The sequence below is a fragment of the Anolis sagrei genome, chromosome 4 (assembly GCF_037176765.1).
Source record: "Anolis sagrei isolate rAnoSag1 chromosome 4, rAnoSag1.mat, whole genome shotgun sequence".
NCBI lineage: Eukaryota > Metazoa > Chordata > Lepidosauria > Squamata > Dactyloidae > Anolis > Anolis sagrei.
This window is the reverse complement of record NC_090024.1, coordinates 193,598,861-193,614,527: the sequence shown is the minus strand read 5'-3', so window position 1 is coordinate 193,614,527 and position 15,667 is coordinate 193,598,861. Positions and strand designations below refer to the sequence as shown.

Sequence of the window (15,667 nt, the reverse complement as noted above, 5' to 3'; positions counted from 1 at the left end):
TGATTATGGATATTATAGTCCAAAATATATAGTGAGCCTACAATTTCCTGCTCTTGGTACATACTGAGATAATAGCTATACTGAATATATTGCCTTCTGACTAACTGTTCAACTGTTTAACTGTTTAATTGATGTTATTTGTTTTATTACTGTTATGTGATGCTGGCATCGAATTGTGCCTTTGTAAGCCGCCCTGAGTCCCCTTCGGGGTGAGAAGGGCGGGGTAGAAGAAACCGAAATAAATAAATAAATAAATAAATACTTTTGAAATATTGTTTTAATCATAGAATTGGTATCAATAATGTCATGGCCCACAGAAACTCAAAGCTTCAAATTTTCCATTTGAGTTAGCATATTTCATATATCCAAGGAGGCCATCTGTATATTTACCAGGCCAGTCATCAAGAAGAAAGAGTTGATTTTCGTGTTGCCCCCTTTAAAATCTGCAGGAACAGTAAACCATCTTTCAGAAGCAAGGGGCTTAAATGATCAAGGCAGAAAAAGGATTGACACACCACGGCTCCCCCAATCCCAAATGGTACGTACACTCCTGAGGCAATGCATTCCAGTAAGAGGTCTTCCCCTCTCAGCACCATCTGGCTGCTTATGGTCCCAATGGGGTACATGAAGCTGGGGTGCCTTTCTGTAATGCCTCGGGCTGAAATCAGGACATAAGGGGGAGAAAATACACATATGTAAAACCTCCTTCTCAACTGGGCAATGAAGAATGCAGCTACTGGAAATGACAGACAGAATGCAAGCACTTCACAGGGCACAGCAAATTGGAATGTTCGTCCAACACACGACCTGGAGAACTCTTCAAAGACACTGGTGGTTGGTACTTAAACAATGCAGGGTTTAAATGAAAACATCAGGTAAACAGAAGAACTAAAATGGAATGGAATGAAGAAATTATGACCTCTGACAAACTGCTTTATGCACAGTGAGAACAGACTGATTTTTATAACCAGTTATATGTTCATGGAGTTGGAAGAGACCACAAGGTCCATACACTCTAACCCCCTGCCATGCAGGAACACTTATACATATATTCAACCCTTGTGCCCATGTAATAATACAGCATATCCTTCCTTTAAGTTAAATATTATCTTTCATTTAATTAAATTCTGTTATCATTATAAACATATTCATGAAGCTGATATTTGGGAAAGAAATAAAATCACATGAAAAAGCATGGACCAAAATATTGTTCAAAAGTTTTAATCTTTCTAACTTTCAGTTAAATGTATGAGGTTTCAAGTTTGATTGTGTGTTTCTGCCTGACTGAAGAGAGTTGGAATATATACCCTTTGGGTATAGACTGCCTGGGAGTCCAGTAGGGTCTCCGTCTCTGGAGGTTTCTGAAGTGAGGCTGGATGGCTGCCTGTTCGGAGGGCTTTGACTGTGTCATCCTGCCTGGCCAAAGAGGGTTTTCCTTTTCCTTGCTCTCCTCCACATACTCCTTCTCTTCCTTCTCCTCCTCCTTTCCCTCAATCACCACTATGGCTGAAGCCAATGTTTGGCCTGCTGCCATGGAGTGGGCAGACCAGGTGGAGAGCCAAGGACAAGCAGGAAGAGGATGGTGCGGCCTCAGGTTTGGTGCCCTCTTCCTTCAAGTGAATGCTGCTGTTCCTCCCACTAGCTCCTCCTTCTCCAGGGCAGGCCAACACATTACTTCCAAGTGGTTGTCAAGAAGCCTTTTGTTAGTGGGCACATGGGAAACTCTAATGTGTCACACCTGTGTACTAGAGGTGACACATGTGTGTTTCACAACTCAAGAGTTTGGAAAGCCTTGCTCTAAATGCTCAGTTTCCCTCTGCTAGAATTCCTAGGAAAAATTAAAAAGTTAAAACAGACTAGAATCAATTTTAAAATCAGTCTACAGTATCTCATTTAACTGGATCTGCAGTTCATTTAGACAGGAATCCAATATCAATCTGCATTTTGGACTAGACCTTCTGATATTTGAATGGCAGTCCATGTATAACTTAGCAAAACATTATGTCAATGAATGGATTGTCAACAGCATATTTGAATATATGGCTAGTGGCTGTTATTCAACATCAAATATTTTATTTTGCTATTGTTGTGCTATTTGTTCAAGTCAGCTCTGTTTTATCTTTGCAAGATCCATTCAGAGAAGGTTTGCCACTGTCTTCCTCTAAAAATAAAAGAGTGTAACCTGGTCACTCAATGGGTTTTCATGGCAGAGGAAGAATATGAACCCCGGTCTTCTAGAATCCTTGTTCAACTCTCAAACCATTACACCATGTTAGCTCCTGTAATATGATACAAGAAAACATGATAGATAAAAAAATATATAAATTACATAGTATGCCTGAATATAGCTAGAACTAAAATATTTCTAGGATCAAGCCAGTCTGATGTGAGCTTTTCAGACTTAATTATGCAACCATGAAGAAAGAAAAAGTGAGGGAGAAAAAAAGCAAGAAGGAAAGAACAAGGATTCCATGCTCCCACCCACAGGAATTCAATAGGTTTCCACAGATCATGCTAATGTTTTTCAATCAACTTTTATAATCTACTTCTGGAGCTTCTAGGTACTTCAAAACCTGCAATCTGCTTTGCAAACTTTGCTTTATTATACATATAATATACAACCAGTTTCTACAAATGAAATGGAAGTGTATGGTCAGCACATAATTAATTTGATACAGACAATTAAAACTCCATATATGTATTATTTAAATCAATATGGAAAAGATTAAAGCCCACCAAATGAGATTTTAAAGCAGGAAGCAGCTTGTATAAGATACACAAATGCAATCCCCAAGACAGAGACATGTACTGTACCAGCTGAGCAGTGGTGCTACACAAAAGAGTCTCTGGGCATTTAATTAAAAATTAATTCAGGAGGATGCTCACATTAGAATTTGCATGACTGAACCGTGTCACAGAGCATATTAATGATGAAGCAATTATTCCATGCTGCTTAATGGAGACTATCACTTCAATGAACAAAACATCACTATTGATAAACCCACTATAATAGAAATTAAAGACTTATCGAGGCAGGGGGGAACAGACAGATCCCACCGCTGCCACCAATATAATAAAATCAGAGGGATATCGGGGCAGGGCGGACACCACGATCACACCTCTGCCCTTAAATATAGCGTGGAACAAAAGCCTGAGCCTAAGTGACCGAAGTGCTTGGTAAAAATAGCTGCCACCACCACAGAATTGCCTGAGGAACCAAACAGGGTGTGAATGCATACGAGGTAAATTTGGCTTGAGTATCTTATAACTATGATGAGAGAATTAATTCTAAAAGAGGCGAAAGGATTGAGGTCCACTCTAATTAACGATGAAACAATTAAGAGTTTATTTTGTATTAAAAATGAACAACTACTCGATGAAATGAGTGGTACAAAATCTTGATGCAGTTGCAGTAACTTGATTGCCTGAACACAAACAGTTCTCCTGACAGAATAACTTTTATATCTGAGAATCCCTTTAAACCACTGTTCTACTATTAGACACAGTATTCTCTGGGATACAGACCCAAGAAAAAATGGCAATAAGGTATCTGTGAAACCTTTACAAGGCTCACTAAAGCACAGCCCTCCTTTACTAGTTCTCTCTAACTCAGTAAAGCTCTGGCTTCCTGCCTTCCCCTTATTCCAAAACCTTAGAGATTCTCTAAAAGTTCTCTCACTTCTGTCAGTTCCCTGCTCTCAAAAATCCAACTCCCTCTCTCTGTCTCCCAGACTCTTCTTTCTCCTGTCAGATAAGACAGCTCCCTTTCCCTCCTTCCAGCTGACTCCACCCCTGATTGTTGCAGTCAGCCTGACTCCTCCCCCTTCTCTGCTCAACAACCAGGAGGCCAGCTACTGCCAAGCAGGCTTCGGCCTAGCAAGCTAAAAGGTAGTTTCATTACACCCACATTAACAACACAAGGAAAGTAAGATTTAAGACAAAGCAAATAAATAAATATATCTAGAGAAACATTAAGACACAGACTCTAACAGAGAAGAAAAATATAATAATTTAACCAAAGGTGAATGGAGGGATCCTAATGAAAAAAAAGAATTAATTGCACATTTATAACATATCGATGATGAAGCATTTTAGGTTCAATCCAGCAGAAGAGGAGGGAATACTTTTTAGTTTTATAAGACCATATTAACAAAAGTATTAACTGAGATAAATGTCTGTAGATACTTGAAGCTAAAAGAAGAAGGAAGTTTGATATATAATTCAGAAGTGGTTCAATATGAGGTTGTGCTGGATACTAAGATTTTCTCATATGTGTCTATGCAATAAAGGAAGATCAAGTTTTTTTCACAGGACCCTTAGACAAACGAAATGTGACTAAGGGTTTTGTTAAGAAAAGCCATAGTGGAAATTTTTAGACTTGTTCAAAAGTCCTTGATATATATGCAAGAATGTGGTTAATTATTGGGTTAATACGTCAGCACCATATATAGTATTTGCTGATAGGGTTTGTAGGACTTCGATGCACTCAGAGCAAGTTGCAAGCTTTGCAAGCAGAAGTTTCCAGCTTCAAACTGTGGACTCTCAAAGTGGGAAGGTTTCCTGCCTGAAATTCTGGGAAAATATGGCTGATTTATGTTGACACAGATGGCCTATAGGACCAAAGGTCTGACTTGGTAGAAGGTAGCATCTGTTCCTCTTGCAAAAATGCTGATATGCTTCTTCCAATTCTGAATGAAGCATCCCAATGGGAAGATTTGCTGACACATACTAATAATAAATTTCAGGGCACAGCACACCAATCACCAGGAACATTTCAGACACAACTATTTTTGATTGGGATTGGACACAACATGTTCATGTTAACATTACTCAAAATATGTCCTTTTTTGAGTGATGAGGGCAACATTGTTCATTTTAGTACTTTAAATGTTGCACCCCAGCCAGATTTAACCTTGCCCTTAGCACCAACCAGGAATCCAAAAGCAGTAGTAAAATAGTTTATTGGAGAGAGTACATATAAAAAGGGGAAATTAGGAATAAGAAAGGCAAAATCCAAGAAGTAATCAGAAAAGGTAGTCAATATGTAAAAACCCAATCATGCTGGTGAGGAGTAAAACACTTCAGAGGTAATACTCCAAATAATCTAAATGGTACAGGAAAACAAGAATCATAACATGAGCATAATCCAAGGAAAGAAGAATCCAAACATGAACATGAATCCAGAAAAACCATGGCTATAAAAACTTCTTAAAACACGAATCAAAACTCTCAGGAAATTGAACTGGAATGAGGACTTGATTTCCTTACCATTAAACAGTGTTGCCTGATCTGAAATCTCAACAAGACACTTTCTAATGTAAGGGTTGCAAAACATGGGCATTTCTTTGACCTTGAGGTTCTGGCTTATAAAACTTCCTCTACTCTTCTTTCTCTCTAATTCATTTGGATTTCCAGCACCTGATGCTTTTTCTCTCTCAGATCCAGCCTGATATCTGGAACTGGCTATATGGTTTGATGACAATTTTAACTTGTTTTTAACTTAATGTTCTATTTATTGTTTTAAACCATTGTTGCATTTGTTTATATCTGTCTTATGTAGTGGCATCAAATTGTTGCCGGTTGAAAGCTGTCCTAAGTCCCCCCTCAGGGGTTGAGAAGGATGGGATAGAAATGTTGGAAATAATAAATAAATAAATGAATATCCCTGTCTAAACCATCTGTTCCCTTGGACAATCTACCTTGGTCTGCCAGGTTTTTTAAGGAATTGCTAAGCTCCTTGAGGGCAGAAGGTCCTTTCCCTGTCTGCTGGACTCCAAAACAATTCCACTTTCAAACGCCATCTCAGAATCTTGTTCTGAAATCCCTTCATTTCAATCATTAGAAGAACCTCCCACCACTCTCTCCAGCTATGAAACAGCGATCCCTTCATCTTCATCTGTCTGAACCACAGCACTAAGAACTATATATATACACACACACATACACATATGTGTGTGTGTTTTACAATTTTTTGCATAATGGCAGGCATTATTCTGCTAACATAGAAATGTTATTTTTTTATATTAAAGAGTTGGCCATTAGTGATTTTTTGGGGGGGGGGGGGGGTATCTTTATAATAACACCAGTGGTTAATAGGGTTGTCAGACAGAAAACTGGAATAGGCTTCTATACTTTTAATGATCGTTTAGATGAGGGAATTTAATCTGTTGTTGCATGTCATACAACTAGGTAACAACCAATACCTGCTGAAACTCCATCTTCTAAACAACCATCAAAGATCTTGGAACCCTTTCAGTTTTCTCTTTGGCAATCTTAGTAATGGGTACAGTGTGGCCACTTTATCTGCATGATTCCAAAAACCACAGCAGATATGAAAATTATTATTAAATAATGGCAATGTGAGTTCACATCCTTCACTGGGTATGAGTTCATGTTACCCCCATTCACTAAGATGGGTGCAATAATCCAGTTGTTTGAGATCACAAATATAGAATTCATGGATCCAGAAAGTCCACTGTAATGTGTTGATTTTTTCTGAACAATTCTGATTGATACTAAAGAATGAAATCAGCCCTTGTACAAAGTCTATTTCCACTCCTGTTTATTAGGCCTGGGTAACAATGGAAAAATTTGTTTCTAAAATCGATTTGTATTTGGGGTTTTTTTTTGTTTCGATATTTAAAATAATTACAAAATTTTCCTTTTAAAAAGTTCGATATTTACGAAATTTCGTAAATGTGAAAAAAATTACAAAACATTAACGAATCGATTTCCGAAACAATAACGAATCGATTCGTTAATGGCGGACGCGACCGCGAAATACGCTAAAAAACCTCCAAAAACTTCTGGAGCTTCCCTCTCCCTCTGTTGTTGACTGTTGGTGTGATAATATAATTTTATTTCACCAATTAAACAAAAAACTTGCCCCAGACATGCGGAAATAATAACGAAACGACCTCAGAACAATAACGAAACGAATACAATAACGAAATACGAAGCATTTACAAAACGTGTTTAAAATTTCGTTTTTTTAAAAAATTGCTCCAGAATGGTTCGTTATCATTTTGTAATTGAAAAAATTAACGAATTATTAACGAATTACGAATTAACAAAACAAAACCGCCCAGCCCTACTGTTTATCTCTGAGAAGCTTGTGAAAAAGATATTTACTAGCTTGCTGTGCTGATGGTCTTTAAAATAAATAATTGCAGTATGAACATTATTCTATGGTCTTTCCTACCTATCCATATGAAAGTTCTGCTAGTATTTTACAGGTAAATAGTTTTTTCTATATAAACCAGATAGTTAGGTGATTTTTAAGTTATTCTTTTAAGAAGGAAGTAAATAACAAGATTTAATAAAATCTAATATTGTAAGAGCTGACATCACTGTGTACCAACAAAGAAATCTATACTGCATGACAAGGAAGCCAAGAACACTTACATGTAATTCTCAGAATATTGATATATCAATGAAAACAATGAGATTGGGTTAGATTCAAAAGACAACAAGCAAAAGGAAAACAGACATAAACATTGTTTCACAAAGACCTGTAGCAGTAGTTAGAGCACTTTTTAAATTCTATTTGTAGAAGATGATGTGATAGTGGAACAACATGTCTAGATCTGACACTTCTCTTTTTGAGTATAAACATGAGATATAGAAAAACTCTTTTGTGAGTGGGAGACACCTTCTGCATCTAGAAGGGCAATTTTAGATCAGAGGCATTCTAATTCTGTAAATAAACCTACACCATTCCAAAATGGTCTAAAATAGGGGTTGGCAATGTATGGCCTGTGACCCATAGGCAACCTTTTACACCTCCCTCAGACTGCCACATTCTCCACATCTAACAATTTTGTGGTACAAAAATAGCCAACTGTATCATCCAGATGCCTCCAAAATCACAACTAGAATCATAGAATCATAGACTTGAAGAGACCTTGTGGGCCATCCCATTCAACCCTCTGCCAAGAATCAGGAAAATCACATTCAAAGCACCCTCAATAGATGGCCAAAAGTTAATTTCTTACAAAAGCAATTTTGACTCTAAAAAGGTTATATCCTATGCTGTAACCAATCAAGTGCCCTCAAAGCTTATAAGAAAACAATAAGATATTCTGATATTGATTTTATTTATTTATTTATTTATTTATTTACATCACTTATATCCCGCCCATATCAGCCCGCAGGCGACTCAGGGCGGTCTACATATCGGCACAATTCGATGCCATCAATACAATACAACAGCAAAAACAATTAAGTGCATTTAGACAAAAGAGACAGTGCAATAACAATTTGAAAAGAGCTATATCCTCTCCTTCCAATTCTCATCCGTTTCATCATCTTGGCCGTTCCTGGGTCATTCTCCATCTCAAGCTTGACTATCTATTCCGGGGTTCCGAAGGCTTGCTCGAAGAGCCAGGTTTTTACTTTCTTCTAAAAAGTCAGGAGGGAGGGGGCTGATGTAATATCCCTAGGCAGGGAGTTCCACAGCCGAGAGGCCACCACAGAGAAGGCCCTGTCCCTCGTCCCCGCCAAGTGTGCTTGCGAAGCAGACGAAATCGAGAGCAAGGCCTCCTCAGATGATCTTAACTTTCTGGAGGATTCATAGGAAGAGATGCGTTCGGATAGGTAGGCTGGGCCGGAACCGTTTAGGGCTTATGATTTTGTTCATTTTGCATGGAGTAAGCAGGTGCTATTTCACCAAGGTTAAAATTGTCCAGTCCTGTTCTAAGACTAGCCCCCAGGAGCAACTGTGTTACTTCTCCCATCATGCTTTTATAGATGATTAACCCAGATATTTCTGTGTAAGCTCAGATCACACTGCCCATTAACCAAGCACAACAAAACTAACTCAAATAGTTCTTATGGCTCTTACGTAATTAAAATATCATTTAAAATATCAAATACAATATAGAAAGATACATATAGAACTTGAGAATCAGTTGCTACGCAATATGTTTAACTTTTTAGATGCAAAACCAAAATGTTCCTAGTTTTTATCCAGAAAAAGATTCTTTCCCCCAGTTTGAAGATTTTGGACAACATGGCTCTAGCAGCTGGATTTTGAATTAGCATTAAATTAGAAACTACATGATATTATTACTCACTGGATACAACCAGATCAGTGATACTATTGACACTTTTTTCTGCATTCTTCAGTCTTTGTGTGTGCATGGGTGATACACCTCCCACTAGCTAACCCAAGAAGACACTCACATAATGTTTTGGGATAACCCATGGCCACAACTCATTTATTGATAACAGGAACAAGTATTGGCAGCCATGCATGGGTCCTGGATCAGGATTGGGGAGCCCACTGCTGTCCAATCCACTTAACACGCCAGGGTGCTACTGGCACAATACCGGGCCAATGTAAACCCGGCACCCCCAAGACCACCAGGCATCCCCCCCTTCTGCTAGGGGGGGGGGGGATAACAAGCCAGATCCAGGGCCCATGTCACACGCCAACATGGAGTTGTAACGAGTAACACAAACAAGCAACTATGAACAAGTTAAAAAGAACAAGCTAACAAAAACATTAAAGCTAGAATCCAAGACACAACCAGCATGCAGGGCAGGTGGGATGGATCAGCTGGAGCAGCCAAAGTGCCTTAAATAGGCTGCCCGAGAAAAGGGAGATGCTAGTGCCAGCCTCTCCAGTGGTGGGTGGTGGATGACGCCCCGCGCTGCAATGTCCCTGGCCCAGTAAGTCGGGCCATGCCTTTTCTTGCTAAATAACTTGGCTGAAAATAATTCAAGAGCACATGAATGTCTTATTATACCACCATATAAGATTTAGTAATATATAATCTCTTCCCATTACAAATTTTTAAATCCTATTAAGCAGATTTATGCTGAATGTGCAGTTTTGTATTCTTTTGCAGCATGCTGTGATGAATGTGAAACTGGCATTTGGTTGATTTTCCGCAAGTAAGCTAGAGTCCTTCAGTAAGAAGGTGAGATTCACAAGGGATTTGTAATGAAAAGGTTTAGTCATGCCTTCAAAATACAAATTAGATAGATACTTGGATTATATAGCATTGTATGCACAGGTCCTATGGTAAGCATGGTCCTGTATTGTATTATTACTCACTGACCACAGCCCAATCAAAAGCATGACTTCATAACTGACGAGTTCCCCAGAAAGTCAAGTTCTTTAGATGATTTCAAAACCTGAAAACTCAGGTTCTTTATTTCGAACTTATATGAAGGAAATATTCTCCAAAGTCTCTCACTCAGTGTTGTGGGTCAAGGGTGAGTCAGTGTTGTGTAGTGTCCGAATGCTGTAGGATTCAAATCCTCACCAGGAATGGAAATTCAGTGAGGGAGCTAGAACAAGTCAAATCTCCCAGCCTCAGAGGAAGACTGTGGCACATGCTCTCTAAAAACAAAATCTCATCAAGAAAACACAATGAAAAGCCAACCATAAGTTAGAGTTGACTTGAAGGTGTTTGTTGTCATTTCTAACTTATGGTAGCCCTAGGGCAAAATTATCATGGGGTTTTCATAGCAAAATTCGCCATCTCTTCACATCTATGATTCTATAATCCGTCCCCCTTTCCCCGTATGATGGGGGAAAGGGCAGTGGAACAATGTGTTGCTGCCCTTTCTCCCATATCATCCAATCCCCACCATGTGGTGGGGGAAGGAGAGAGGGCATGCGGGCTGCCACGAGTCGCTCCTAGAACCTTCCTTTTTACTGGCAATTGCTGGTGCAACAGCATGGCTCAAAAAGGACATGTGAAGAGGTCCTTGGTCAGAGGTAGTTGATCTTTGTCTTTCTCTGAGTCTTGAGAGAGTATGACTTAATCAACGTCACCCAGTGGATTTCCATGGCTGAGCGGAGATTTGAACCTTAGTCTCCAGAGTTATAGTCCATCACTCAAACCACTACACTACATTACACTACACACTGAGGCTCTTGACTTGAAAGCACATAACAAAAAAAGGGTCAGGACTAAATGTTGATGTCAATACGGCTATTGCCAGCAGTGGATGGTTTGAGAGCTGAAATAGACCATTTACGATCATTCACTCACTCACTCTTTGCTTCTTGTTCCTCTCTCCCTCCCTTTTTCTCTACTTACCAGACTGGTAGAGAATGCTCAGGTTACTCTTGTAGTAGATTGAACTAATTGTCTGGAGAGACCTTTTCACACTAGGGTGAGGATGAGGTCAGGTCATGGACTGCATGTTGCCCAGCCATGTTGACGGGGACAGACAAAGGAGGTGAAGCTTGTGTGCCCTTTCCAATTCTTCCATCTCATATATTGAATCTACACAGGAGGCCTGAATAGGACTAACAATGAACAGACATCTCTTTGTAATGAGAAATAAGTGAGGTTACTCTTTTTCTCAAGCATTCTAACTTTGCATTTGCTTGTCAGTCAGAACTCAGGAATGAGAAGGTGCTTTCTGGGGAATGCTGATTCTTTGCATTCATTGACAGTTGTTACATAGGCTGCCTTACAGAATCCTGGTGCACACTTCCTGACATGATAGACCTAGCAGAAGAAAAGAGGATCAGTTCTTCTGCACAAAATCTCTGCAATCCAAAGAGCACAGAATGATGGAGTCATCTAACAAAGCGGCTTAATTATTAAGGCACACTAAGCACTCTCTGAATGTCGCTGTTCCAGACATTTAGGTTCTTAGAAGACCTTGTCCAGTTTAGGGCAGAACAATTCAAGAAGGATACTGACAAACTAGAAAGCTTCCAGAGGAGAGCAATCAAATGGTAAAAGGTCTGGAAACCAGACTCCATATGATTATCAGTTTAGGGAACTCGGAATGTTTAGCTTAGAAACAAGCGGATTAAGAGGGGATATGATAGAGATTTTTAAATATTTGGAAGGATTTCATATTGAGGAAAGGGTAACCTGGTTTTTGCTGCTCTGAAGCAATGGATTCAAATGGAAGGAAAAGAGATTCTACTAAACATTAGGGGAATTTTCCTGACAGTAAGAGTTGTTCAACAGTGGAATATACTGTGTGGTGCAGTTCCCCTTCTCTTCCAACTCTATAATCCTATGATTATAAGACTCCAATAGCATCCTCTAATACGTCTTCCATGTAACATGCAGTCAAATTCATACACACAGAACATAAACATTTCCACCTCTTATGATTCAAGGATTTTCATAGACTGTTGATACAGATGGATATGTACCTCAGTATTCTTCCCCTCTAATGAAACTAACTTGTATAAGATTCAGAAATGAGAATATAAAGCTTTTCTTCATAAATTCTTTCTGAATTTCTGGCATTTATTACAGCAATACGGTCACCAGTTTAGATGGTTTTTAAAAAGATGTCTACAGACAAAGCCATTAGGGACCAGTCTATTAGTGTCTACCAACTATGATTGCTATAAAGCAATTTTCAGAATAGGGGCAGTGTATCCCCAATCAACAGTAGATGATGGCTATTGGTTTCTTGCTTTTAACAAGTTTGGGGGAAGTATCTGTTTGACCACTTTAAGAGACAGGTTCCTGGGCTGGATGGATCTTTAGTTTCAGTATGCAAGTTATGTCTCATGTGAAATGTGACTGGAAAGCTCTGTTGGGCAATTATTTTAGCTAAAGAAATTAAAGGATACTAATTAGGTTTTTCTCTCTCATAAAAACACAATTGATGTGTTAACTCTAACATATATATATATCTCTTTTAGTTCTATGAAAGGAACACTTTAGTCTGTATAAGGATCACTACTGCAGTGATATTGTTAAATCTAATCTTATTTGTGACCTCATTTTCAACAGCTGTCCTCTATGAGCATCTCAAGGGCATTCCCCATTCTAATTAAAGGAGCATTTTTTTTTGTCACACTGTCACTTACTTAGAACATGGTATGCTCCTGGCACTTTGGATGGGGGAGATGAGGGTTGAAAGACCAAGCTCTAAATAAAAGTGCTTGATTTCAATTAATCTTGCTTCAGTGTTTCAAAAGTAACCCCTCTAATGAGCTCCCATGGCAGTGTTTGTCAATCCCGCTGTGAAACGATCATATTCATGCTTGGCGTGGCACTTAAGATGTAAAGAAAAATTAAGTTCTAAAATATTCCTTACTTCAAATCATAATCAATATTTTTTCAATACATAATTACTGATTCTCATTTAGACACTCCAGATAAGCAGTGTCCCAACGACTGCATCCTGAACTAGTCATTCCACACCTAGACAGGCTAAATAAAAGGGAAATTAACAAATTTAATAACTCAGTGGAAAGAAAGGATGAAAGCCTGCTTCAGGAGATGCATAATGATGGCATGCTTCCATGTGCAATTCTCCCATCACCCTTTTCACTGTGGCCTCCTCCAAAATGGGCATTTCCATATCGGTGGAGTGTAGAGGAAACAGCAGAGATCTATCTAGCATTTTTGAGCACTCCCAGAAGCTCTTGGTAGATTCCTGAGGATACAGATGTAATTCTTCACAACTTAAATATACTTCTGAGATTATACATTCACACTGTATACAATAAAACGTATTTGCTATACACATAATTTCTCATTTATTATGAAAGGACCTTTAAATACAGTATGAAAATTTCCTATGTTTGTGTTGGAGACTGTGATGATCCTCTGCCCAAGTAGGAATAAAATAGCAATTTGATTCCATTTTTAGCAACATCCTCTCCATCATTCTGAAGAAATAAATTCATCCACAATTGTTTATGTTATCACACAATTTGCACATCACTTTTAAGCTGATACTGAAGAATGGCTGGGCCTCAGGGGAGCTAAGTTATGCTATATTAAAAATGCAATCTATAATTCAAGCTTCTCTCAGTATTGTTCCTCCAGAGGACTTTTTTTCCACTTAAAGGAAGAAGAGATGATCTTCTGAAACATTCCAACAAAATGTGCAGCATCCATAGAAATACTATATATCATAAAACTTGGAATTATTATTATACTCATTTTCCTGTTATCTGTGAATGTTGAAATGGACTTTGAAGTTGACAAAGGATGTATCCTTATAGCAGAAGACCTTATTATGACAGCTGAGCACATTATGGGTTTGCTGGTTTCTGGGTTTTATTGCTGTGTCAGAACCTATGCTTGTGAAGAAACTATAGTTAGCCAGCTTCAAGCTGCAATTATAAGCCACAGTTTATTCTTTGTAATAGGATATTGTTACATTGAATTCAGAATTATGGAATATCCCTGACTTGTTTCCATAAATTCCATTGCTTCCACATTGAAACAGGAGTTGACAAAAAGGGGCAGACTAGAAGAGGGAAAAACTAAACTTTCAGTAGTTTTGTAATCTGTATGGAAATTAAAAATGGACATAAGCCAAAATATATTGTGATGTGCAAACATTGACCACTGCTTACAATTATTCAATGAAGACTTCTTGTGAAGCTTTGCCTTGGCCACAGGGTGGTGCTACGATTCATGTTATTCAAACAAAGTTCTGGTAAAAGGTTATGATTGTTAGGTTTGTGCATGGATTCATTTTGGAGGTTTACCTTAGGCTTGTTCCGCTTGTTGGCTGGTTTGGAAGCCCATAACAGAATGGACTTTGCAGCCATTTTTTTAAACTGACTGCAACACAGCAGTGGCTGTAGAAAACTGGGTGCTTTCAGTTTCTTTTGGTTAAACGTTGAGTGCAGAGAGGGAGGCAGCTGCTAGAAGGAAAAGGATCTCAAGAAGTGAGGTTTCTTGAACCCTTTATTCAACCCAAGTCTTCTCTAAAGTCAGAAGGGAAAGGATCCCAGGAAGTGGGGTTTCTTAAGCCCTTTCTTTAAACCCAGATATTCTCTACAGACAGAAGGGAAAGGATTGCAGAAAGAGTAGTATCTTAACTCTAATGCCTTTAATCCAGGTCTTAATGAAGGATGTAAATACAAATGATGCTTAAAATGATGGGAAGGGGAGCCTGGGAAGTCCCTCCCCCACTGCTACCAATGGGTCAGATAGAAAACGAATCTTCTGGGTTCCCAGATCGAAAATGGATTTCTGTCCTCCCAAATTTGGGAGGCTCCCAAAAATGAATCGGGACCTCCACCAAAATCTGGGACACCGAAACGAATCATGGTTTACCCAGATTGCACAAGCCTAATGATTTTATTAAATAATCTTGCTATGACACATTTTAAAGCCCAGACAGATAGAGCAATCTTTGATACACACTGTAAAATTAAGAAATCAATTGAACACTGCATGAATAATGCACAACTTCACAAATACAAAGTGTTTGGAGGACCTTAATTCTACTACTATCACTGGCAACATCTGCCATTAGATGGAGACTGCAGATTTGGAAGACTAAGCAAGTTTAAGGGTCTAAAACAATGGTTCCCAACCTGTGGGTCCCCAGATGTTTTGGCCTTCAACTCCCAGAAATCCTAACAACTGGTTAATTGGCTGGGATTTCTGGGAGTTGTAGGCCAAAACACCTGGGGACCCACAGGTTGAGAACCACCGGTATAAGGGGTAAAATATATGTGCACAAGAGTTTAATATATATCTATGAAATTGTCTTGCTGTTCTCACTGACTGACCAACAAGTGATGTTAACACAATAGTAAGTCAGGTTAGGTACAGAGGAGTTAGAACGTGAAGTTCTCCAGAAGTCAGTGTCGACTCACCACTGTATATGTCAGTGTAATTTTGAAAGGACGTTTCATTAGGGGGATGCTCTGTAATAAATAAAAGAATGTGAGCATACCAAAGGCAACAAAGCATGCACT

The 15,667-nt window shown here is 38.8% G+C and overlaps 1 protein-coding gene across 27 annotated transcripts in view; it reads right to left on the bottom strand.

Annotated features, from left to right (window-relative positions):
• The window catches only part of NFASC (neurofascin), a 220,330-nt gene that overhangs the window by 91,632 nt on the left and 113,031 nt on the right, over positions 1 to 15,667 (bottom strand). For 19 of the 27 annotated variants that reach the window (XM_060772940.2, XM_060772945.2, XM_060772947.2 and 16 more), the window contains 2 exons: positions 15,566 to 15,616; positions 547 to 658 (listed from right to left, as the gene is read on the bottom strand). In XM_060772940.2, coding sequence (XP_060628923.2) covers positions 547 to 658; positions 15,566 to 15,616 — 163 coding nt within the window. The remainder of the gene's footprint in view (positions 1 to 546; positions 659 to 15,565; positions 15,617 to 15,667) is intronic. The other 8 variants (XM_060772946.2, XM_060772944.2, XM_060772965.2 and 5 more) reach the window with 1 other exon arrangement.